Raw genomic sequence first — 26,791 nt, 5'->3', positions numbered from 1 at the left:
GCAACTCTAACACATAAAACTCCTCATGCAAAATCTACTATTAATGTTACATTTACTTGTATAAAGAAGCTTTCATTAAGTTGACATTTTCATTTTACTATTTGCTTTTTATCTAATTTTACACGCATTCTTCCTGTTTTGAAGACCTTTTGGACTTTTCAACTAAATTTTATCTGAGAGATAACTTAGTTCTACTCCAAAGGCCTTATCTGCAGGTTAAACACAAAATCCATTGCTTCTTGGTGTGAACACAGAAAGCCCAGACTAAATTTTTAGACCTAAATAGTTTTACATACTTCAGAAGCAGTCATCATTTGAACTTCTGGAATTTTTTGCTGGTTGCATTGAAAAAGGTATTTTGTTGCGATGAAAGTTGTAATTCAATATATTTGATAATTTATGCAAATGATCATTAATCTCCTTAGGGTCCTGCTGGTCCCCCAGGTCCCCAGGGTGAGGCTGCAGCATACCCTGCAGAACTCCTTGCCAAGGAACACTTCTACAATGGTCGTAGGAAGAGGAGTGCTGGACAGCGTCCACCTGTAATCAGCCACCTGGACATAGAAGCCGACATCGAGCATGTGATTAATGATATCAACTTGCACCAAGTGACACTTAAGGATGGTGTGGCGTTATTTGTTAACAAGATGTGGAACCATATTGGCAAGCTGGCAGAGGAAGTTGACAGGATTAAGTTTCCACCTGGAACCGTAGATAGCCCTGCATTATCTTGTCTGGAGATCTTACAGGCTTATCCAGACTCCACAGATGGTAAGGAGTTAGACTTTAAAAATATGTTCTCAGATTGTATGCTAAACTGTGCATAACTGTAGTAGCTGTAGTTGAATAGAGACATCAACAATTTTGACTTTGGCAGAATCACTGCTGTTTCTGACTTCATATTATGCCATTACGATCACTTCCATTAAATTATGTTTTTCAAGTTAAGATGAACTTTTGTACAAGTGAAACACAACTTAAACACATTCAACATGTGATGTCATGCCTGGCAAGAGGAATCACCCATATATAAACAACATGCAAGTTATTGAAAGCATCTGTTGATCAGGGCTCAAAATGAATGTTAATCCTGTGGTTAGTGATTTTGCTGGTGGATCTGTGAAATCCAGCATTCACTAATCTGCACTAATCCCAAAAGCACTGATCTTATTACTGATTCTGTTCACCAGCTCAGCAAACAATTAAGAATTATACTGAACAATTCATTTTTAATAAACATTTAGTGCATTCTGCAGTGCCAGTTATAAACTTGGAAGTATTGGCATGGTGTACAGCCACCACCAAAATGGTTGAAATGAGATGATGTCAAGAGAGAGCACTATTACACCTATCATCAAGAGAAGAGGGTAAGAAAGTACCAGGAATGCTTTACCAATGGATACAAATGGCTTAAGTATCACCTGGAAAAGGCTGTGATCTTGTGCACTTTCTGCTTTGTGAGCTCAGAGAGATATGAAAGTGTGCTGGGTACATCATTTGCTGATTGGTGTAAATCGTTCATAAATCATCCCTGGAATCAAACAGGTCTGAGAAAACCAGGGGAGGGGGTGTCTTTTTCTTCTTCTTGTGGATTTTGGAACTATTGGAACTAATTTTATTTTCAATATGGCTTTGATAAAAGCTTCTCTTCATTATGGACTAAATCCACAACTGCCTAAGTCAGAGATAACTAACATTTGAATTGTAAAGGAAAGCAATTTTTGGCTCTACTGGTCATAGACCAGAAGAGTTGTGTGGTCTGTTGTCTATTGTCCATCCGTTAGCACACGTTTGTTATCACTACTCCTCCTAAACTAGTTGCTGGATTGCCATGAAATTTTAAGCACACATTTATCTTGTGGTCTTAAATTTGTCCTAAATGAAAATGATGGCATATGGCTGTCAAAATGACCATCTTGAAAATCTTGTTATCACTAATCCCACTGAATGGATGGCATATCAACATGGGGTTTTCATTAAAAGACGTGTTCATTTGGTTCAGTTAGTCCAGAATGAAAATTGGGCTGATATGATATCCAGTATGGCCACCTTTAAAATATTATCATTACTCCTTCTAAATGGATGGCAAAATTTTCAAGGTTTTCACCAGATGAATTCTTATGATGTCTAGTTGGTCCTAAGTGAAAATGTTGCAGATTTCATATCTGATCCAGCTGTAACAGTGGCCATGTTGAAAATCTTGTTATTTCATTGAAAATCTTGTTATTTCATAACTTCCTGAATAAAAAATAATATTGTCATGATGTATTGTTGCTACAAAATACAAATTGTGTCAGTCTGGGGTCACTAGTTCTAGATGGCCGGTTGTATTGACAAAATGTTCTTTCACTAAAAGACTTCTTATGGTGCATACTTAGTACTAGGTAGAAATAGTGCCAATCTGATGTTGAATATGGACACCATGGCATCCATCTTGAAAATCTTATCATTGCTTCTTTGTAACAAAAAGAAATATCAGTATCGGGTTTCCACCAGAAGACTTCCTATGATGCCTTGTTGGTCCTCAGTGAAAATGGTGCCAGGTTGATATCTAATATGTCCACCAGAGAAGTTAATTTGAAAATCTTGTTATCACTGAAGAATATCAAAGATGGTTTCAGTACTCTGCATTTTAAGAAAGAAATAGTATTATCTTGAATTCCTGGAAATTCTTTTCAGCCAGTAGAGTGTCAGTCCCTTCATGAGACTCTTGTTTTACTCTTAATTTTTGTGCAGGTGCAGAGAGTGTGTACATTTTATACTTGTTAGTACAGCTGTTATAGATGTACTAGATTGAAAATACCGGATATATTTTTTATGGCTAATTTAGATAGTGTGTTTTTTTACAGGTGTATACTATGTGGATCCTAATCAGGGAGGCATTTTGGATGCCATGGAAGTGTGGTGTAACATGACTGGTGGTGGCCAGACATGTATCCAGCCAACCACAGAGACAAAACAGGTTTGTTTATCAAAATGTCTGTATCAGTTCTGTGCCGTGGTTGAATATACTGTATTTATCTGATGACAAACCTACAGTTTATTACAATCCAACGTAACTCCTTTGACAAATTTTGGCAAATGTTTACTTTTCTCATCTCATAAGCACACAAATACTTTTGAAGAAATATATCATGCATTCCCTTAGATTTATCACAAGAATAATGCTTATATATTGAATAAAAGATAACACAACAACCATAGTTATTGAATAAAAGATAACAAAACAACCATGGTTCTATTTACTATTTACTATTAAGTACTCTACACAGAATTAACACATATTACACTTATTCAAGTCTAAGATGTGTTTGGTGTGGTGTAAACATGGGCAAGGATAATATTATATTGATTTTGGCTGCGAAAATTAACATTGTACCGGGCAAGTCAATAACAGTCAGCATCAACTTTATTTACAGCAGTCGGCCAACATCAAAATTATATCATGAATAATATTTATATCAGTTAACCAATAATATTTGACCTTGGAGAATAGAGGTCAATTATAATTTTGACCTTGGGGAAAATAGTGGACAAGTTCTAACAAGAAACATGAATTGTATAAATCCTGTTTCATTTCACTTTTTGCCATGCAGTTGAGCACATGGTCATGGAATGATGATGCCCAATAGGGCTGCCATTCCATAACAACCACCAGAAAAAAACATTACTTTAGCTAATTTTTTACATACAAGCGATACTTAACACAACTATTATCTAGCCCTGAATTATTTTCTCCCAGAAACCATTTGGATGGGAGTTCTGTTGGATAAACCATTAGCTTACCTCTTTTCTAGCCATATGATGTACATACTGTGCTAGTGTTTGTTTGGATTAAGTGTGAGTGTAAAAGTTCGTTGTATCTTGTAATAAGGATCTGCAAGTGTTATCCGAGTTAATATAAGGATAACAGTTGACAGCCTTAAAATCAGTAAGACCTTGGGCTAGTACAACCAAAATCCATTTAGTAATGTAATGTTATTTGTTATTAAAGAATAACTGTGGAAGGCATTTTGTACTGTTTATACAAATACAAGACATCAATACAGCTAGGAAGGGAAGTAAAGACTGCCCTGAGAGTATGTTTCCCATGGAACATAAACCCTAGTGAATGTATAACATAAAGCAGCTGTTGGTGTGTATCAGTTCTAATCCAGTGTGGAATATCTGATTACCTTTACTGTCAAGTGATATTTGAAAGCTAATTAGATTAAGGCTTACACTGCAAGTAACATAATGTTGATGTGGAATCAGGCCTACGGTGGCAATAAATTTTGTGGAAAAATATAAGAATTAAATAAATGCTCATATATTGTTTATGATATTGTCAGATTAGAATATCTAACATTATTTCAGTACATAAATGAATCAGGTAATTCAGTTGGTTATTACAAATGTAAGAAGTAATAATTCTTGTCCACATTTTTTTGTGTAATCCTGCTACCCATAGTCAGGTCTGAATGACTAGTGACATGGTCTTGTTATATATTGCTTAGAAAGGGCTGAATAAGGTCTTCAAAAGATCTTTTACTTTCCCATTTCCAGTGCTCAACTTAAGTATTACATTTTTAAACTTTCCAGGACTAAAACAAACCTACCTATGTTACACCAGAATAATTATTTACTCATCTCACATACATCAGTTTATTTATTTCTCAATTTAATTCCTCAAAAGGACCAGAAAACCATAACTGATGTAGGACTAGAACAATTAACCGACCTATAAATACCAGAATATTAGTTTTGTTACTTATTTTATATACATTATTTTATTTAGTTTATTTATAAAAATGTTGTTATGCAGTAATTGTTATTGAAATCAGGAAAATATTAGGTTGGTCACAAGAGGTCACGGGTTCAAATCTTGGCTGATTTCATACCAAAGACTTACAAAAATAGTACTAACAGCTACCTCACTAGGCACTCAGCATTAAGACGTTAGTGTTAGGACTGATCAGCCTGGTGTCAGGATAATGTGAATGGGTGGGACTGATGCTAAATATCTGCAGCATGATGTCATAATGCTAGACATCACTATACTGACTGAAGAAATTGTTAAAGCTATGTTACAAATCCAAATCACACACATACATACATTTAAAGAAAATTAATATCACATGCAAAGAGCGTAACTGTTACTCAAAAGACCAGAATGCCTTAAGTGACTGATGAGTAGAGTGAAAGCAGCAAAATATCAAAATTATATTTTCTTTAAATTGGCGCTCTGCTGGTCATAAACCAGAAGAGCTTATGGGATGGTCCATTGTCCATCATCAGTTGTCCATCTGTCCATTAGCACAAGTTTATTATGGCTATTCCTCCTAAACTAATTGGACGATTGCCATGAAACTTTGCACACACATGTTTAGGTGAAAATGGTGCTGCTTGCATTTTCATGGTGGCTATCTTGAAAATATTGTTAACTCTGTCTTAAATGGATGACTATATTGACATTAGGCTTTCACCAATAAACTTCTTATGATACCTAGTTGGTCTTAAATGAAAATGGTGCAAGTTAACAACCAATATGGCTGCCATGAGAATATTATTGTCACAACTCCACCTGAATGGATGACCATTATTATATGGGATTTTGACTGTAAAACTTGTAACAATGTCTGCATTGTCCTGACTGGAACTGGTGCTAATCTAACATCCAATATGTCCACCACAGCTAATCTGACATCCAACATGTCCACCACAGCTAATCTGACATCCAATATGTTCACCACAGCTAATCTGACATCCAGTAGGTCCACCACAGCTAATCTGACATCCAGTATGTCCACCACAGCTAATCTGACATCCAATATGTCCACCACAGCTAATCTGACATACAATATGTCCACCACAGCTAATCTGACATCCAGTAGGTCCACCACAGCTAATCTGACATCCAATATGTCCACCACAGCTAATCTGACATCCAGTATGTCCACCACAGCTAATTTGACATACAGTATGTCCACCACAGCTAATCTGACATCCAATATGTCCACCACAGCTAATCTGACATCCAGTATGTCCACCACAGCTAATTTGACATACAGTATGTCCACCACAGCTAATCTGACATCCAATATGTCCATCACAACAGCTAATTTAAAAAATTTTTTAATGCTGAAGAATATCAAAGATGGTTTCAACACACAGGAGCTAAAAGGAAGAAATGGTCTGATCTCGAATTATAGTAATTATTTTTAGTAGAGCATCAGTGTCTTCAAGGGACTCTAGTTTTTATATACATTACATTATTTGATTTATTTAATTTATTCATTGTTGTTATTGTTCTTATTATTATTGGAATAATGAAAATGGATAGGTATATTTATGTATAAAGTAATATAATATGCAAAGATTAACAAATGGTTTCCCAGTTTCATTGTTCAAAGGACCAATAACCTTTAAGGAAACAACTGTGATTATATGCCTTATGTATGCCTTGAAAATACGATGCTGCTTTGTATATGTCTTGAAAACATGATGCCAGCTGCCAAATACAAACATGTTTCTGCCTTTTTAAGCACTAACAGAAATCCCCAATGATTTGGCATTATATTTACCCAAATGACCTCTGACCTTTTACAAGGAATGTACATCACCTCCATCCTCTGAACAAGACGTGACCAGTTATGGGACAAATACTTACTCCAATACCTAAGAGATCCAGACCCCAAAAAATATTAAGATAGAATACATACATATTCTGCTACACATATATGCCACTGTTGCATCATGTACAGAATTAACAGAAAGAGCATCCTCAATGACATGCCTGGCATCAAGATGATGAGAACTGCAACAAGTTTGTGCATGCATTCCAAATCAAGAAGCATTCCTATTATCAACAATCAGAAACAGTCAACACATTTTAAATATTAAACTGTGACTTGGGGGGTGGGGTGGTGTTGGAAAACAATTTTAAACTCAGAACAGGAGTACTTTGAGTCACCTCCCACTCGCCTGCTCCCAGGACTATCTACAACAGGAAGTTGCAGGTCAGTTAGGCCACAAGTATAATGTATAAGGGAGATAACTTTGTCATGTTTGTGATTCATTTAATCACAGAATAGTGACACTGATACTGACACCCACCCAGCTAAAGCATTGAACAAGTTGCACAATAAAAAACGTTTTCAAAATACAACCCATGTCAAGCAAACTTCAAACACAACCAATCTTCTTTCTTCAATAAAAGAATCTGTTCTGGAAGAAATAGATGTCAACATGTTCAACAAAAGACAGTTTTAGAGACAAATGTTATTTTACTAGATAGAAATCAATATTTGATGTGTCTCAGACTGACATTTGTTCTTGTTAATTGTAATACTTACGTATTATGTCCCAGTGATACACCTTCACATATTTCTGAAGTATTGAAACAGAGAACCATTATTTTATCTGAATAATCAGCTCCTTTAAAAAAAAATATATATATATATATATATATATATATATATATATATATATATATATATATATATATATATATATATATATAATGAAATAAAATAAAGTCAAGGTTCCTCTGGTGCCAACTTGTGTTCCAAATCCTCCGACTCCAAATCATCAACAGCAACAAAAAATCTGTGATTAAAAGCACTACTTTTTCATTTTTCAGGTGAATGCCAAATCTTGGCCCATGTCTAATAAAGCTGATCCTGTCTGGTTCAGTGAAATGGATGGTGGTTTTGAGGTAAGTTAGTTACATTTTCTTGTCACAGAGAAAATGATTTCATGGTAACAATTTTACATGGCAGTGTTCAATTGGCAGTTTATTTGTTTTTAATAGTAATGGGATAGGAATTAAAATAGAGTTGCCAACAACTAGGCTGTTTTAATTTTGTTGTTCAGCTATTTGATAAATATTTGATGAAACTTGACAGATGCAGTGTTACAACTGGCATGTGTAATGTGCACCACATTCAGGTCCCAAGTACAAAGGTCAAACCCATAGTAACAGAGATGGCCACTCCCTGCCCAAGTGGAATAGGAATGTCAGCTTTAATAAATCAGAATCTTTTTGATAAATATATGAATAATTTGTATTTTTATCCAACAGTTTTAAGTATTAAATCTTACTGATTTCAAGTGGTCTGGGGCCTAATGTACTTCCTACAGTCATCTCTCCTACGACTTGATACAAAGAAATCTGTTGAGAACGGAGTACAAATGTGTATTATTCATCCAATGTTGATGCCTTGTTCCATTTTAGAAGAACTGTTGCACACATTTTTTTTCAGTGCACAATGCTTTTGCTTCATCTTCTTTTTTGAACATTCTCAGGTGAATTGGGGTGCTATGTAGGCCTGATTTCTGATTGGTCAATGTTCAGTTGCATTCATGAAACAAGCATTTATGTATACTTTTGCAAAAGAATTACAACCAAATATTACAAGCATTTCATTGATCTAATTAAACAAGTGATCAAGTTGCAGCTTGCCTATATAAAATTATATCTGACCTGAAAATCTGAATATGACACAAGTGATTGTAAGATTACAAAAAGGAATGCTTCCACCAAAATAGAATCCAAATGTTTTGCAACTCTCTTGTTAGGTAACCTGGCATATTCTGGCTAGATTTATACTTTATCAGTAACATTACAACTGCTTGATATATTTTGATAAAACATGGAGTATATTGTATAATCTTTCAAGAGTTAAACTTCAGTGATTTTTATGACATTATTAAATATAACTTGAACACTTCAATTTTAATAACACATTTTCATGACTGTTATGACACTATTAAATATAACTTGAACACTTAAATTTTAATAACACATTTTCCTGACTGTTATGACATTATTAAATATAATTTGAACACTTAAATTTTAATAACACATTTTCATGACTGTTATGACACTATTAAATATAACTTGAACACTTAAATTTTAATAACACATTTTCATGACTGTTATGACACTTCAATTCTATGATAATTTTGACAGCTTAATTCAAATGATATTTATGACAGATAAACAAATTTGCAAAGTTTGAGTTCCATAAAATTTCGTTGGAAATGAGAACAAATTTTAAGTTCTTCATTAAAATATAATGACAATGACAGTTATTATTCTCTAAAACAACTATCAGTGTAGTGAAATGAATTCTAAATATATTTATGTTGCCTTCGATATTATGCTGTTGTCTTATGTTGCCTTCATTATGTTGCTGTCTTATGTTGCCTTTAATATCATACCTTTGTCTTGTGATGCCATGAATATTATGCCTTTGTTGTCATTGATATTATTGTTTTTATTTTATGTTGCCATTGATATTTTGCCTTTGTCTTATGTTGCCTTTAATATCATACCTTTGTCTTGTGATGCCATGAATATTATGCCTTTGTTGTCATTGATATTATGCCTTTGTCTTATGTTGCCATTGATATTTTGCCTTTGTCTTATGTTGTTATCGATATTATGCCTTTGTCTTATGTTGCCATTGATATTATGCCTTTGTCTTATGTTGCCATTGATATTATGCCTTTGTCTTATATTGCCGTAATATTATGTCTTTGTCTTATGTTGCTTTGATATTATGCCTTTGTCTTATATTGCCGTCGATATTATGTCTTTGTCTTATGTTGCTTTGATATTATGCCTTTGTCTTATGTTGCTTTGATATTATGCCTTTGTCTTATGTTGCTTTGATATTATGCCTTTGTCTTATATTGCCGTCAATATTATGTCTTTGTCTTATGTTGCTTTGATATTATGCCTTTGTCTTATGTTGTCTTCGATATTATGCCTTTGTATGTCATGATCTCATTTGTCATTCTGCAAAATTATATCAGAAATGTATCAGAAGGTAGGAGATGGGTCTACAAAATATCATATCATTAATGTCATGTTTATTACTGAAAATCACACAAAAATTTAATGGCCCCAGATTCAATCTCCAGGTCTTGGGAAGGTCAAATTTTACAATAACATGTTTGAACCCTGCCTTCCGGGTCTGGACTGACACATAAACTATCGTATTACAGATACTTTTATTCAGACTTGACCCAAGTACATGCCAAAACTGTGTACTGCATTTAGATTTAATAGCTCAGAAGTCAAGATTGCCGAAAAGTCAAGCATGAAACTTTTACCATCTTCATATCTTCCTTATAACTTGTGAATTTCCACAGGCATTTTAGTGTGGTACTGGATCGAGGCTTGTAGGTTCATGGTCAAAGTCACAGTCAAGCTAAATATAAATTAATGGTGGACCATTGTACCTTTGTTAGCAGGGAATTTCTGGAAAGCAACAGTTTACTGACATATCCAGTTTCCTCGGGTCAAACTTTGCTTCAGTTCCGGACCACTGGTGACTTGTCTACTCTGATTATATACTGTTCTTACACAAGTTTCTTCTTTTTTACCCTGCAATAAATAGATCCAATATCCTGATCAAGTTGCACCCCTTGCGCGTAGAAGTAAGATGGCTGTCCAGATGTTCATCTACCATTGCTCTGAGTCTTCTGCCTGGTATGACAAGGCTTCCAGCAGTTTCAGTATGGCCATCAACCTGCTTGGAATGAATGACCATGAAATGAGGACTGAGGACCTGGATGGAATCACTGTATTACAGGATGGCTGCAAGGTGGGTAAACTAAACACATTTCTGCAGAAGTTTCGTAACCAATGGATAGTGAAATGTCTACAAGGGACACTCTTTTGAAACCATAAAAATATTGCCATCATCTCCCTATGAACAGCCTCACCCCTTGGGTAGCCTCAGTAGGATGATAGCCATCTCCAGCTGACCAAAATCTAGGCCAGATTTAGTACATATAAAAGAAGCATGTAAACAACTATAGCCACATGCTACTGGTGACAGTATTGTAGTGAATTCTTTAGTGACACATTTGTTGACAGTGGGATGTAGATCATTGAGGGGTATCATTCTTTATACACAACTTATTTTTTTTTTCTAACTGGATGTGACAGATACATGAATCTTAAAACATGTGATCTATACTCATATTCATAAATTTTTCATACACATGTACAGTACTTAACAAGTTAAGGAATATACTATACAAATGTAAGTTGTCAATATACTAGTGAATTTCTGACTAGTTTTGTCTTCATTTAATCAAAAGCACATATTTTTGAGTCTGCTTTTATTACACACACACCTCCATCTTTTATTGATACATGCATCATTTTCTTCAGCTAACTGACCTGGTTACTTATAACACGGTTTGTCTATAACATGGTTGTGTTCTATAGACCCCAGCTACCGTGTAATAGTGGGGTCACACTGTATTCAACAAATCTTGCATGTAGCTAGTCCTATAGTGTTTGATAAATTGCCCTAAAATTTGGCAGGCATTATTGAGATAAGGTGAACATGTTCGTTTAATTCTAAAATGCATTGACGAGTTTCCCTCATTTTTGATGTTAAATTGATATACTATACACAAGATCTCGCATATGGACAAGAAGTTCCATATCTTTGGATGACATGCTTTGCAACTCAGCAGACATTATTGACCTGATGTTCTTTGGTCTTACGATTTTAGAATTGTGCCCTTTTATCTACTGTAATGTCCTTATGCATTTTCATAATGATATACTTATATTCTGCCAGTTTTTGCTCTTTTTATAATTGCACTGCTTTTTCAAACAAGAGAAGTGGAGGCATAAGCAAGTTTAAACACAAGATATTTGACAGGTTCACTTTAATTCAAGATTTCAGTTTTAGCCAATTATATCACTGCTTTCTGGAATTTCACCAAAAACAACTCAAGTCTGGACTACTTCAGTCATGAATCCAGCAATCACATTTTCAGAAGTTTAAGTCTCGACTTAAAATTGACCAAACATTTCAAGTCTCATTTGGTATGTGAAATCAAGCCCAGATCATTTAAATGACTGCTTACTATCATGAATTCTCTGTAAGCAAACAACAAGAGGTCAGTCCCTTCAGTATCCTATAGTGCTCATTTCTCCTTCCATTTTCAGGATCATTCTACAGACAGCTACACTGTGTTTGAAGTCAGGAGTGCCATAGCAACCAATCTTCCAATTATTGACTTCCAACCAAAAGATTACGGACAACCAAGACAGAAGTTTGGCTTTCAAGCAGGATCTGTATGCTTTGTTTAGATTGTGTTTTAGTGAATGTATCTAAATTCAGCTTCTTTTTATTTTCTTACTTCAAAAGCTCAATAAATGTAGGTCATATATATATATGTAAGTAATGTTTGATATTCAAATACTGTTATAATAGATATCCATCTGCTCATAAAGTTTAATACCAAGAATATTAATTTGAATATCTAATCATAATGTCACTCTCTTGAATAAAATAAATACTGTAATGCCCTCATTATGTTGATTAAAAAAATTCTGGCCTGACTACATTTTTGGAAGAAGAAAAGATGCTATGAAAATTACTTTGGTTGAATAATTTGTATGCCCCTCTCCTTTTCTATATAAGGGGCATACAGTATTGCCCATATTCTTCCCTTGTATTGTTCCATCCCTCCCAAATTTTGTTTCTGCCTTGTAACTTTTAAAGGACGTAATGGACTGAAACCAGATTTAGGTTGTAACTTTATATTAAGACATTGGTCAATTTAATTTTCACCATTTTATGAAGTTATGGACTAAGAACTTTGCCCTTCAATTTTGCTTCTGCTTGACAACTCTTACAATACTTCAAAAATTTGGTATGAGGTTTTACCTTTTGAGGATGAGTTTGATTGACACCTTTTTCCAGCAACTTTGAGTTATGGTCTCTATTTGCTTTAGAACTTTGCCTTAAATTTCCATGCAGTAGCCTTTGAAGGGCTTCAAGGAATGAAAATATATTTGGTCTCAGGCTTTATGTTAAAAGCCCAGGTTAAGTTTCATTATTTTAATATGGAGTTATGGCTTCTGTTTGACTTGGTCTTTTACTCACATCATGCAGGCAGGGGCATCCTTGTCATAATGACAAATTTCTTGGGATCGGGGTTGTGTAAAATTTCATCTCACCACATTAGTGTAAAGTTTCTTGATGATTGGCACTGGATGAACATCTTTTAAAGGCACACTGGACCACTTTTTAATGCATTTATTTCAGTGCTTTGCACAATCTCTTCATGTTATTTTATTTGCCTATCATCTACCATTCTGAATTTTGTCAAGTTTGATACATATGAATCATTACATATATTAATCTTGCCATAATATGGATATATCAACATCCAATAAAAATTTTTGATTTTTGATGAAGTCCTGTAATTTGTCTACACATTTTATAGCTCAGATTTGTGATGACATCAAATTTTATATCAATCAGAATCTCTCAGACATGAAATGAATTGTGCAGTGCTGATTTTGATTGCTGTTTAAGATGAAGCTTATGACATTACATAAAATATTTCCAGCCAGCCAGTAATAAGCCTTCTTTAAAGTATCCATTTAAGAGTGACATTATTTTGGTTTTCTCATTTTATTTTATCCGACTTTATATCAATCATTATATTAATCTTTTGATGTGTATTACAACATGTATGGAAATAACAAATTTCATACAGTTTTATGTACAAATTTACATATATTCAGCTTAATCCGTCCAATCAGCTATGTCAGCAATGGTGCATTATTTTTCAATGTATGTCTGCTTAATAGACTTTGGAGATGCCTATAGTCTGATGCACCTATTATCTAGCCTGATTATGACCAAATTAACTCTGCATGTAAGTCAGTGTCTTAAGCAATAAAGCCTTTTTTCTATATTATTATTTTGTCTTTTGTCTTCCGATGCTTAAATAAAAGAAGTTTCTGAATATGACTACCTTTCACCTGTAACCTACTCCGGCTGTAGCTGAAAACATGGAAACAGCTTCTTTCAAAGTAGCATACACCAATCCATCATTTCAACATGCCCAGACAAATTGTGAATCCACTTTAAATGCAAAGGCAGGTGTGAAGTCCTTTTTTTTCTTACAGAAAAAGCAAAAAGTATGCTACTGCTTGCTTAAAATTAGAAAGGCACAATAGAAAATAATTAAATGAAAGTCATTTTTTTCTTCAAAATGGCAGTCCATGAAAATTTTGAACTATCATGTAATATAGACACTTTAATAAGAAATTGTATATACTGTAGTATTTTCTTAATAAATAACACAAGACAAAATACTGATCAATTAAAATTTTGGTAAATGCTACTATAAATGAAATATAATTAAGGAAGTTTAAGTTTGTGATTTAGTTTGATCTTTTAATTAGGTTTCAAGTGAAGTCATCAAAAATGTCATGTACCCTAATTTATCTAATATGAACAGAGCCAACTGACTGTTATGGCAATGCCTGTGAGAACAAAATTAAACACCGACTCTGTAACTGTGTTGACAACTGAGGAAAACCGTACGATCCTTCAACATATTGGCACAAGCTAATTAACAGATTCATCATCTCCTGCTTTTTACATACAGTACATGGAACGTGCCGACATCAGTCACACCCAGGTGTTGATCAGCCATTTTTGTTTTACAAAAAGAAAATTAAAGTCAGATCACAATCTAAGGCAACCTGCTGTTGAAACGTTTTAAAACTATAAAGAATCTATATATAAAGTAGACCACCTGTATAGAGTCAAAAGTCAAAAAGACGAATCATTTTTGGAATAGGTAAATGGGTGGTAAACCCATCAACAGTCACAGCTTCACAATATTTCTGCTGTGCATACCTGTCAGTAACTTGTGATCAACAGGTCCATGAACTGCTGAATAAGCAAGGTAAACAATTTTTGGTTAACACTGACCATTTTAGGTGGACAGCAGAGTTATAAGCTTTAAGTTTAATTGATATATGAGAATTATAATGTCCTTGGTCCTACAGATATATCTGAACAACGGATTTTAATATTAATGAATATTAGATCCTGGAAGTCAAGTCAATAAAGTTATGAGAGACTTAATATAAATAAAGCTGACATAAAGCACTCCAAAAACAAGAGAAAAACATAGTTTTTTATTGGTTCCATACTAACTGACTACAGCTATGGTTGACATTACTGTCAAGAAATATTTACAATGACATATCACAGAGCACTAAAAATGGGTGAAGCAAGCTATAGTACACCTATGTATAAATCTATGAAGACCAGAGTGACTGAAACATGAAACAGAAGCAAATACAGGTTCAGATCATCTATTATTACTCAAGAACAAGTCTTCACGATTTCCTTTTTTTTTAAATGCTTTTTTTTTTCTTTCTACAAAAATGTAGAACACATTATATTCTGGAAAATTTATACACATACTTCATAAGAGAATAAAACTACAGCGAGACATCATTTATTATAATGTGATAATCCAAGCAATTTCAGCTACTGCCTTCACAGAGGGGACTTATAGATGGATTATTTATTGTCAATATCACTAATCATTATTTGAAATTTAATGTCTTCTTAAACAATCAATGTATCATCGTAGTCACAAGGCATATATATCCCACAAATACAGTTTTATAAAATCAAATGAAAAGACATCATTCAATGCTGTAAAAATGATCATATCCCTCTGTCCAGGTTCAAAACTCCTAGCACACTTGTCATCATGACTGTGTCAAAGTCCTCTGTGAAACTGAGCCCTGAGTCTGAGATTTTTCTCGCAAATTCTGTGATTCTCGCTTCAAAACATTCAGCAACGTCTGTGAGCTTTCAAGGATCTGTTAAGATATAATAAACATTGCATAGAATTATATAGATCTCTATTTCTGCCTTCTTATGATAAAAATATTTTTTTTAAAAATTAGAGCTGTAATTTATGTTTGTTTGCCACCCTCAGTTTAAATTTTGCTGCCAGCTAATATATGATCCTGAAGTTTAATGTAGTATTTTTCATAATAAGGTCAATGTGATATAATATTGATAATGGTGAGTAGTCCTCCTTCAATGTATCTAACGTTCACCACACAACAAACATCACTGAGTCTATTTTTTGCATGTTGGAAGCCCTCCCAGTTCTCCCACTAGCAGGAATTTTAAGTTTTTCTGCAAGCGTAACAACAATCTGAATGTGATGGTCTGAACTACTTGTCTTATAATGTGGGTCATGGTCATTTTCTTTCAGTTAACTTCACCGAATTCTGCAGTATGCTTTTGGCTAAAACTGAAAGGTTATTACAACCAAGACCCTTGTTATTTATATAACTCATTCTAAGATGGTGCATTAGGTACGTTGCAATGTCACTGCTGAAATCATGTCATGAAGTGGTTGTTGTTGTTTGGATTTCTAATAACTAACAAAGGTCTTTACTTTCATTAACATTGTTTAACATTACCTGCCTTAAAATGCTTGACTTCTACCAAAATACTGAGTTGTGGTATTCGCTATCACAAGTGGACCTTCATAATGCACTCAGCATACAACAACATGAAGGGTAATCAGGCAGCCACTGCAAATTTGGATTCAGTTTAAGCATATCTTTATAATCAAGTACAAGGTAGTATATTTTTGTCACCAGCCGTCTTGACCTTGTCTTGCCACTGGATCCAGATGGTCTTGGATGAGAGAGTGAGGTTGACCAGATGGTCTTGGATGAGAGAGTGAGGCTGACGAACTGCAACTCTTCCTCACTTTAAACCAAGTCAATGTGCAAGTCACTTGGTCATCTTTCTCCCAAAAGTTCTGTGGCAACAGAAAAGTGACGAAATGGCAGGTGTGGGTACACTGGCAGCCATAGCCAGAAATCTGCACACAGGCAGCTCAGGCCATATGGTCGTTCTTTACTGACATGGAGCAGCAGTGGAGTTTGGCAGCCCCCTGACTGACTGAGCAGCCCTTTTTAGGGTTTGCACTGCTCACCTCCATGACATGAGGAAGGGGCTAGAAAAGGTGCCCTCAAAATTGCCTGCTCCCTCCTTCCCTAGCCAGATAACCGCAGCTGGAGGGGACCCTACATCAGCTGTGAAAACACTACAATGAAAAAGAAGAAAATCGTTCCTCTCACCTTCAGTGCATGGAATGTGTGCACACTTTTGGACAGAAGTGATGCTGACAGACCTCAGAGGAGAAATGTCTTGATTGGGAGGGAGCTAGCGAGATATAACATCGATATTGCAGCTTTTGGAGAAACCCGCCTTGCAGGATAGGGCAAATGTTGTGAAAGGGGCGCTGGCTTCACCTTTTGGTGCGGAAGAGGAAGTGAGGAGGGACACGAGGCTGGAGTAGGTTTTGCAATGAAGACAGATTTTGTTAACAAGCTAGCTTGACTTCCAAATGGTGTGAATGTTGAATGGAAGAAATCATGTCACGATCATCAGTGCCTGAGCTCCAACCATGGTCAATCCAAACGAAACAAATTTTATGTAGAACTCCACTCTATCATAACCTTTGTTCCAAATCTGACAAGCTCATCATCCTTTGTGACCTCAATGCAAGAGTCGGATCTGACAACATCTCCTGGGAAGGGGTCATTGGAAAGTATGGCATTGGCCGCTTCAACAGCAATGGTCTTCTTTTACTTCAGACCTGCACTGAGCATGAACTGCTCATCACCAACATGGTCTTCCAGCTCTCTATCCACAACAGGAGGACATGAATGCATCCCTGATCTAAGAAATGGCATCTCACTGACTACATGATAGTCAGAAAGAGGGACAGGCAGGATGTACTGGTGACCAAGTCCATGTGTGGTGCAGAATGTTGAGCTGACCACCGCCTTGTAGTCTCCAAGATAAACATCTGTATCATACCTAAATGATCCAAAGTCCACTTCAAAGAAAGATGCCTCTGAATAACATCCTTAGGATTGTTCAGCAGAAACTCCAGCAGATGCAGGACTCCTGGCTGAGTAACAAAGCTGATGAGATCCAAAGCCACACTGTCAAGCATGATATGAAGAGGTTTTATGATGCACTTAATGAAGTCTATGGCCCATCATCATCAGGATCATCCCCTCTCCTCAGTGCGGATGGAAACCACTGATCACAGACAAAGAGAAGATCCTCAAAAGATGGTTTGAACACTTCAACTGTGTCTGGAACCGCCCAACATCCATCAATTACAAAGCCATTGACCGGCTGCCCCAAGTGCCAGTCAATGAATCACTGGATGACCCACCAACTATGTTACGGACCTAGAAAGCAATACATCTGCTCTCTAGTGGCAATGGTCCTGGCTCAGACTCAATTCCAGCACTTAAGGAAAAAACAAAAGAAAACTTTTCTGTCCAAATAATTCTGTTCTCCATTTTTAGATGAAAATAATTGAAGAATGTGACTTAGTTACATTTGCAAAAAAATAGAAACATACTTTCATTATTTACTTCTTGTTGTATTAAACTGAAGAGAGCGACCAGCTACAAAATGTTCAAGTCCATTAAAAAAGGAACTGGATTCATACACAGGAAGTCCACAGAATGTTACGCCTCAGCCAGTCTGCTGCAGTATAATCAAAAAGCCATTACAAGTTCCTAGCGGAAGAAAAGTAGGTCACAGTATCCTACTTTTACTTGTGGTCAATATTATCATCTTAGCTACATACCATGATGACTGAAAAACAAAGCTAAATGCAGAAACATTAAATAATCACTTAAGTGTGAAAATTAAGTTACCTAGTTCTGTCAGTGCTGGGTAGTACCCTCCATGAAAACAGCATGTCTCATAAATGTGCAACTGTGTCAGAAAAAATAGTTGAATGCAAATAATTTATATAAGGATTATAACTTTGGACCTACTTTTGCTCATGGTGAGTAATACCTCAAATATGAAAACATAACATCGAGTTCATAACTGGATATACAACAATCCAAAAATCTGAACACAAAAACTTAAAGAAATCACTTCAGTGTGACTATGTAGTCACCGTGACCTATTTCTGCCCATGTGAGCAAAACTCTCCAAAGTGAAAACATTTGTCATGTTTCACAACTGTATATGTAGAGATACTGAACTAAATGCAAAAACTTGATGCTGACATCAACAACTGTGACACTATCACAAGTTATCTCTACATTCCACAGACAATACAAAAATGAAAGACTAAAAGTAAAACCTATCAAAGTTACATAATGTCTTATACCTTCATATATGCCCCCTCTGTTTCTGCAATTGTTTTGTCAAATTCATTCCTGGCTGCCATTTTCTTGCTTAGACTCTCATTGACTTTGGCCATTCTCTCAGTTAAGATTCGGATATCATTCTGGAGCTTTTGTTTCTCTTCCTCTTCTTCTTTAATCTGCCGATGAAGTTCATCCCTCTTTTGACACAAGTCATTTATGCCTGAAATAAAACACAAACTAAAATTTTTTTATCTGGGATGCAAAAAATCACTTACGAAGGAATCTTCCATATGCAAGCAATAGCTAGGCAACAAATTCAAAGGCTTGCCAGCCCTGCTTCAACCACATGCTGAATGAAAAATATTTTGATCAATTGATCCTTTTAGCTGTGCTGATATTTACAATGACAGAATTCAGCGACTGAAAGGCCCTCAGATGTGCATGTTGTCATTGTAATATGAGCACATCAAAAGAACATGATGCAATAGCTGGGTGGCAAGTTCAAAGACTTTGACTAGCTTCTGAGTAGTGGGGAAATGTGATATTAACAATAATAATAATAATAATAACTTTATTTAACGAGGGTTACACAATTAGCTGAAGAACTAATCTACCTTGAGGAACATATTTATATTCAAATGCACACTAATACACAGGCATGCATACCTATACATAGTAGCATTTACATGTATAGACACAATATATTTACTTTCTTTCCTTCACTCCACTAGATGGACACTTGACCATACATACTGAACCCACATAGTCAATATACATGCAGTATGCAATTAGTAACAAAACAGATGAGTAGTATATTTAATGATGCCCAATGGCATTTATGAATACAAATAGTTGTTTTCATTCTCATTTTAACTGCATCTCTGAAGCCGCTGGATATATTGGGTTTGAAAGAAGGAAATAAGAGTCGGCATTTCTAATCTCAACTGGAATACTATTCAAGGGCAAAGTTCCAGAGTACTGGAAACATTTTTTGAATAATTCCCGATTGGTTTGGGAATTTTATACTGTTTGGTAGACATGGATTGCAGGTAGGGAGTATTACCAGGTAGCCTATACTGGAATAGTGATTGAAAATATTTAGGAGCACTATTATTGGATATCCTATTACATTAATCTGGCTTTATGCAACCAGATTCAGTCTTTAATAAGTAATATTTTTAACTTACTAGCAAAATTTTCCTTGCTATCTTTCTGGATTGATATTAGCCCTAATGCTCTTTTTTCAAGATGTTCTAGCTTTGCTTTGTTTTTACCATTTGAATTACCTCTTATTATATTAATCTAAATAGGGTTGTATGTAACTTATAAAATAGTTTTCTTTGCCTTTCTGGGAAAAAATGTCTTTTCCTACTGAGAAGCTATAAACTTGAATTAACTTTTTTACTGATATGTTCAGCCCATGACAGGTTATTATCTACCACAACACCAACACCATGACAGACCATTTGCAAATTTGTATCCTTCCATGTCAAACAGTTCATCACAATCCAGATTTATTCTTTTTTGCCATGCTGAGATAGGTAATATTTTAGTTTTACCAGCATTAACCACCATGCCACTGCACATACACCAGTTATCCAGTTTGTTTAGGGCATAATGTAAAGAAATTTCCAGTTCATGCTTTGTTCTGGATGTCTGACAATGTTGTGTCTTCTGCATAGAGATCTGTAGATGAAATTAAGTCCCCCAGTAAAAGTGGTAGGTCATTATGGTACTCCATATTTAATTGTTCAGACAGAATATTATTTATATACCGTATCTACTTGCGTATAAGCCAAATAATTTAGGAAAACATAAAGGCCTGGAAGAAATGGGGGGGGGGGGTCAGCTTCTCAGCAGGCCAATGTGTAAACTTGACAGTTTTTAGGTCTTTTTGTTGAATACTGTAATGGCTGTAAATCTTGGGACACGAAACAATAATTTTTTCCATGTCCTAAGATATAGGCATGTAAAAAAAAAAAAAACCACTTTCGGTGACCCGACAATTATGAAACTGTTATAAGTACCATGATTGATTTTGTTATTATTTTGCATGTGCATATTTTCTGATTTCTCCAACATGAAGTTAAATAAAGGTAAATACAGACTTCATAATTTGCGGGCCGATTGAGTTTACCAGGGAGATCATGCTGAACTATAATGTACAGTACTTAGTGCAAAGCGTGCATAGCATCACTTAAGTCCTTACCTATTCCTAAACATAGATGCATATTTTGCTTTATTCATTGTTTTCACCAAACTGCATTCTTCCAGATAACATTTCAGCTAGTCCTTAATAGCCGTTTCATTTACGTTGAATCATGCGCTCACAAGTTACTCATTTTCAATGATACAAGCGATCCTACAAATTGAGGTAGTATTTTTAAACAGGTACACATATAACCATCATAATTGACATGTTCACAAAGAGTGGTAATAATAAAGGCTAAAATTCTCATAGAGATAACTAAGATCAACATCAATCAATTTTAGTTTTGTGTTTTAGCTGAACAAACAACTTTCCACACAGTGGAAAGCTTGATGTTTCGGTGTCTCCTATGCTGATAGTCGGCAAATTTTTCTTTTGTTTTGTGACAGCAGTACAGGCCAGTTAATCATTAAAACCCTGAAACTGGCTTGTGATAAGAGGGAATTTTGACTGGTAACTATACCAGTTTAACACTGGTATATATGGTATAAAAATGCCAGGTGTTCACTTCTGTAAGTTTCTTTCTTGGGAATGGAGTTATCGCATATGGAGTTACAGCATTTGTAGTGATCATTCTTGGGACTGAAATTAATTGTGGACGATTTTATTTTTGTGGTTTATTATTTGTTCTGGTTTATTTTTATTTTTTTTGTATTATTGTAGAGGTAAAAAAAATAATTAACGTGAATAATGTTTATACTTAACATTCTATTTAGTGAAGCGAATTCTTTATACTAAAATAATTTTTTCATAACAACAATAATTCACAGGTGATACAACAGAACATGTAGGACTTTTCTTGTTTAGAAGAAATGAAAATCGAAGGCATAATGTAATTATCAGGAGTTCTCTGCAAAAATCAGAAAATATTATGAAATCAGGAGGTAGACATATAGCGACCCCAAAAATCGGGTATTTTTTTTCTCCTCCCTGTGTGAAAGTTGACAAGTATGGTGTAAGGTCGCTTACCTCAAAGCAATCTACAACTCAGCTTTTACGGTATTAGCATCATTTTCGAAGCATTATTTCTGAAACTTTATTATTGTATTTTGGAGATATAAAAGTTGAGCGCAATGGTGCCCATGATTCGACTCCAAGGGATGTACTTAATCCAGCATGTAATCAAACCTAGAATGTATATGCAGTGGCGGCATTATGTAAATACATTTTAATGAGTTTAGGTATTTACAATTTCAAAGCAAAGTAAAAACGTAATTACTGGTGCACTGATATAAAATGTCCAATGCAATAATGCACAAACAAACAATAATCGAGTCAAAAGGGAAAGGCAGTGTTACAGGAACTCGCGATTGCTAAATTCTTGTTATTGGTCGATCAAAGTATACACAAATCTAAATTAGGCAGAAACAATAAGAAAACAGAAAATTTAATAAATTACTTTTCAAACAAGTTTATACCATTTCTTTTTAATAATCATGCACACCAACCTCAAAAAGATAAGTATACATGTAATTTTTTCAAATACAAGTTTTCCTAAATAAATGCATTTAGAACTTACCTCATGCATCTTAAGATGCCTCAGAGTTGTAAGTCGACTTATTTGTGGGTCATGCACTTTTTAGTGTTTATACCTGTTCAGTTTGTGGGTTGACTTATACGTGAATGGGCTTATACGCGAGTATATACGATACACATGTTGTGTTCTCTCACTTAAATATGAAGTAAACCAATAGATTATGCTTTCATCATATTGGTAAATTTTCAGTTTCTTCAAAAGAATTTCATGATCCACCATGTCAAAAGCTTTCCTGAAATCTACGAATACAGATCCTATTATTCTACCTTGGTCAAGTGCTTGAAGCCATCTATCAGTCAGCAAGATCAAGGCGATCTCAGATGAATGTTACTGTCTAAATCCTGATTGGTTAGGGTGTAACAGCAAGTGTTTGGATAAAAATGACATGAACAAGTCAATTTTAACAAGTTTGTTAATATCAATTGTCCTGTAGTTATCAGCATCATCAGATTCATGAATAGGCATTACATTTGCAGTTTTCCATATTCTGGGGACAGATGAGGTTGCAACACTTAAATTGATGATGAATGCAATGCTATCTGAAAAGCTGAGACAGAAGTTTTAATGAGTTATGGACTAATCTGATCAAGTCCTGTAGCTTTCTTGGTATCAAGTTCACTGAGACATTTTTTAACAATGTTTTTGGATACTGGTGGGATACAAAGTGCTCAAAAATAATAGTCTTGGCCATTGAGACTTGATTTCAAATAATGATATATTCTTGGATTGTATTATGGTGATCCAACCCCTGCACCATGTACATGAAAGAAAATGCACACGTCTTTCAGATCATACTGTTCATCCTAGTTTCTTTGTTGCCGATAAAACTTTACCATAACTGTTCATAGACAAAAACACTTAAGAATTAAAGTCAGTATATGAATGAACTAAACCCTTTTTTCAACTGAATCGACACAGCCAATTTGCAAGTGCATCTATTTTTAGAAAGAGGGGTTTTCTTAATGTAAACACTCACTTTATAGCTCCTTACAACAGCCCATTGATAGGATTGTAAATGTAAGATTTTATTATTTGTCTACGTCCTTGATGTAACATACGGCATTGGTTAAATAGTATTTGCTTTGCTGTTTTGTTTGGGGAGGGGTCTTCGTATTTTGACAAAAATTAGCAAAAATGAGAATTCAACCTTGACCTTACAGCATCTCATCAAATTCCAGATTATAACATTGTCCCATATATTTATTACCTACATAATTGCTTTTAAAGCTAAATCTTTAACAACGTAATATTTAGTCTCTGCTTTCTTACAAATTGTAAATATTCCTGAATATATTTGCCCAATGGTTTACAAAATGATAAAATCTAATAAAACGGTACTTCCAGAACAGCAGTGTCTGCCATTACAGTTCCAGATTTTAATGAAAAAATAATTTACACATGGCAGTTAAAGTATTCATGTTATCAATTCTATTCTTAGAACTCAAATTGTTATTTACATAAATTTAAGTTTAGAAACACAAGTTTGTATGTTTTATCATCAAAGGATAACTTGCAGAAATCGGGCAGTAATAGTGGCTAACTTACTCAGGAAATGGTTACAGTAATGGTGAATCACTTATCAAAACACGTGCCTGTGAATGTACAAGATTTTGTCAGTGTAACTGATATCAACACCAACTATTTGATGGCTTAAAGTGTAACATTTTGCCTTGAGCTATATATAACATAACACTAGAACTAACCTGGTCAAGGTGAGGGAGCATCTAAAAAAGGACAGTCATTCAATGGTCCTCTAAAAAAAGCACAGGGCAAAGTGATTTTCACTTTCCTAACAGAAGAAGACGAAGTTTACACTTTTTAAGTCGCCCACTTCACCTGTTAGTGTGATCCTTGCTGGTGTGATTGTTTGAAAACTGCAGTGGGTGAGCCCATTGTGCTAATTTTCATAGATTAATAAAGATCACAAAGTGGAACAACCCAATATATGTAAATCAAGCCAATGCAAGATGAGTGTAGGAGAACAAGAGTTATTATTTATCTTGGCCTTGAATGTAAATGTTTAAGCCATCTGTATTATATATTATTTACAAGTTTGTGGCAATGTTTTTGAAAGTGGATTTTACCCCATATATAAAATAGAAAGCATGATTATTTCGGTTGTTTGAAAAGTGTTCAAGTGTGATTCATTTTTAAGGTGATTTAGAAAGCAAAGCAATCAAAATATAAATTTCAGAACTCATGCCTGATGGAGTTTTACTTTGTGAAAAAACAGGGAGGGTGGTGGATTTAATTTTTGTACATATGGCACACAACATATTGACATATGTGATTCATGTGTGTACCATCTCTGTCGAACTAGGAACACAGCCTGTAAGAGATTCAAAACCCTGAACTGAACATTTAAATGGGTTCTCTTTATTATTAATATTTCTCCTAATCTTGTTAAAATAATAGCTTTTAACTGATCTATGCTTTTCAGGGTGATTTTAGCAATGAAACAGATTGAGTGAAAGACAATAAGCAAATGTTTGTGATTGCATAGTTGACTTTTGTTGATAAAGCATTACCACCCATAGGCATTTAATTGTAGTCCAGGCTTGTTTAATTTTAGTCTGGGCTTGTGAGTTTTTATCGTCACCAGCCATGGGCCTGTCTAAAAACATTTTCTTTGACAACTGTTAGTGAATCTGGTTTTCTCCATGTTGCTGCGACATTAACTGATTTCTGGTTGTTGTTTTCAGAATATATATATTTTGAGAAATTTACATGATTTCTTTTTTCTATAAATATTATGCAACTTTTATTTATATTTTCAATTTGCTTTTCTACAGCAATGTTGGAAATGGTTTATTGTTGATTATGATGTGACTATTGGACTTCTAATGTCATTTACAAGTAGGCTGCAGATTTGTGTAGTCATTTCACTAGGAATGCAAACTTTGAGTTCCAGATTAAATTTCATCAACACTAGTTTCATCTCATCTGGCAGCCGATTAAAGACATAACTAATGTTATGCTCACAATTTCTAAGAAAATAAATCATATTCCTATCAATCTCATTCAGGTATATCCTGATGAAAAAATGTTCAAGCAGGCTAGTAATCGGCTACCCTATGATGGCACAGCTGGTTGTCAGCGAATTCCAGCTTTTCGAAAGGCAAATCACTCAGACCCTACACCCCAATATAAATGTCCAAACGTCAAAAATGAGGTGAAAGGTTAAAGAAAACAGATTACACAGAGTGCAACTTTCAATCTGGTTTGTGCTGATCACACCTTTAGGTTGTCCTTATACAACAATGTCCACGTACTTTAATATCGATTTTGCCGCATATTTCTTGTGACGTGATGAATGAAGATCAAAATAGGGTGAATTTAAAGGTAATCAAATTCGTACAAATGTCATCCATTACCGAAATAGTCGTACTGAATAGTTACATGACATGTATGATTTGTACTTTACAGTTGTAGTTCTATAATTTCGCCTGTAGAAAATTGTCTAATGCACAAATATACTTCTTCAGGTCTGGTGAATTTGCAATATGTTGAAGAGTGTTAATTTTTAACGAGAAAACTTCCAATAAGATGCAATAATGAAGAATTAAATTTAAAGGAGGCATCTTCACTACTTTGAAATAATGATACATAGTTACACAATGGCAGTCGACTTATCTGACCATACAGTAGTGTTCAAATACATTATTTTTCCAGGACTAGAACTTACATTTTACCAATTCGTTGTTATAACTTTGTAGAGCGGCCCCCTGTTGTGACATTTCGATGATAATTACCGAAATATCTTGATGGCGGGAGTAAAATCTTTACTCACGTAAACCTGTCTAAGCCAAACAGTGTGTTGTTGGTACTGCAATGTGAGTTTAACGTATCAAATTTCTGTGTAAACGTCATCTAAAACTCCGTAGTAGCTTTCGGAAGGCTTTTAATTTTGGTATCTATGGAAGGGTAATCTCCCTTTCCACCAGGCAATGTACCTTCTGTGGCAGGGGCAGTTTGGTAAATTGGCCCCTGGAAATTTTTTAACTTATGGCTATGGTGTGACTTTTTCAGCTCTTATTGTTTTCTAATT

At 34.8% G+C, this 26,791-nt stretch overlaps 2 protein-coding genes across 2 annotated transcripts in view; one reads left to right on the top strand and one right to left on the bottom strand.

Moving 5' to 3' along the window:
• LOC149778517 (uncharacterized) overlaps positions 1 to 13,725 on the top strand; it is a 192,779-nt gene extending 179,054 nt beyond the window's left edge. The window contains exons 58-62 of the mRNA XM_089939397.1: positions 426 to 771; positions 2,850 to 2,962; positions 7,622 to 7,696; positions 10,389 to 10,595; positions 11,963 to 13,725. Coding sequence (XP_089795523.1) covers positions 426 to 771; positions 2,850 to 2,962; positions 7,622 to 7,696; positions 10,389 to 10,595; positions 11,963 to 12,106 — 885 coding nt within the window. The 3' untranslated portion in view covers positions 12,107 to 13,725. The remainder of the gene's footprint in view (positions 1 to 425; positions 772 to 2,849; positions 2,963 to 7,621; positions 7,697 to 10,388; positions 10,596 to 11,962) is intronic.
• A 1,222-nt stretch (positions 13,726 to 14,947) lies between these two features.
• LOC149778516 (microtubule nucleation factor SSNA1-like) lies at positions 14,948 to 26,586 on the bottom strand. Its single transcript, XM_089939398.1, has 3 exons — positions 26,429 to 26,586; positions 19,018 to 19,217; positions 14,948 to 15,661 (listed from the first exon to the last, which is right to left on the bottom strand). The coding sequence occupies exons 1-3, from the start codon at positions 26,478 to 26,480 to the stop codon at positions 15,548 to 15,550; spliced, it is 366 nt and encodes a 121-aa protein (XP_089795524.1). The 5' UTR covers positions 26,481 to 26,586; the 3' UTR covers positions 14,948 to 15,547.
• Positions 26,587 to 26,791: the final 205 nt, after the last annotated feature.

The sequence above is a fragment of the Sinohyriopsis cumingii genome, chromosome 17, assembly GCF_028554795.1.
Source record: "Sinohyriopsis cumingii isolate HCF-2022 chromosome 17, ASM2855479v2, whole genome shotgun sequence".
Taxonomy (NCBI): Eukaryota; Metazoa; Mollusca; class Bivalvia; order Unionida; family Unionidae; genus Sinohyriopsis; species Sinohyriopsis cumingii.
Note: the sequence above shows the minus strand (reverse complement) of the source record. Positions and strands in the feature narration are given on the sequence as shown.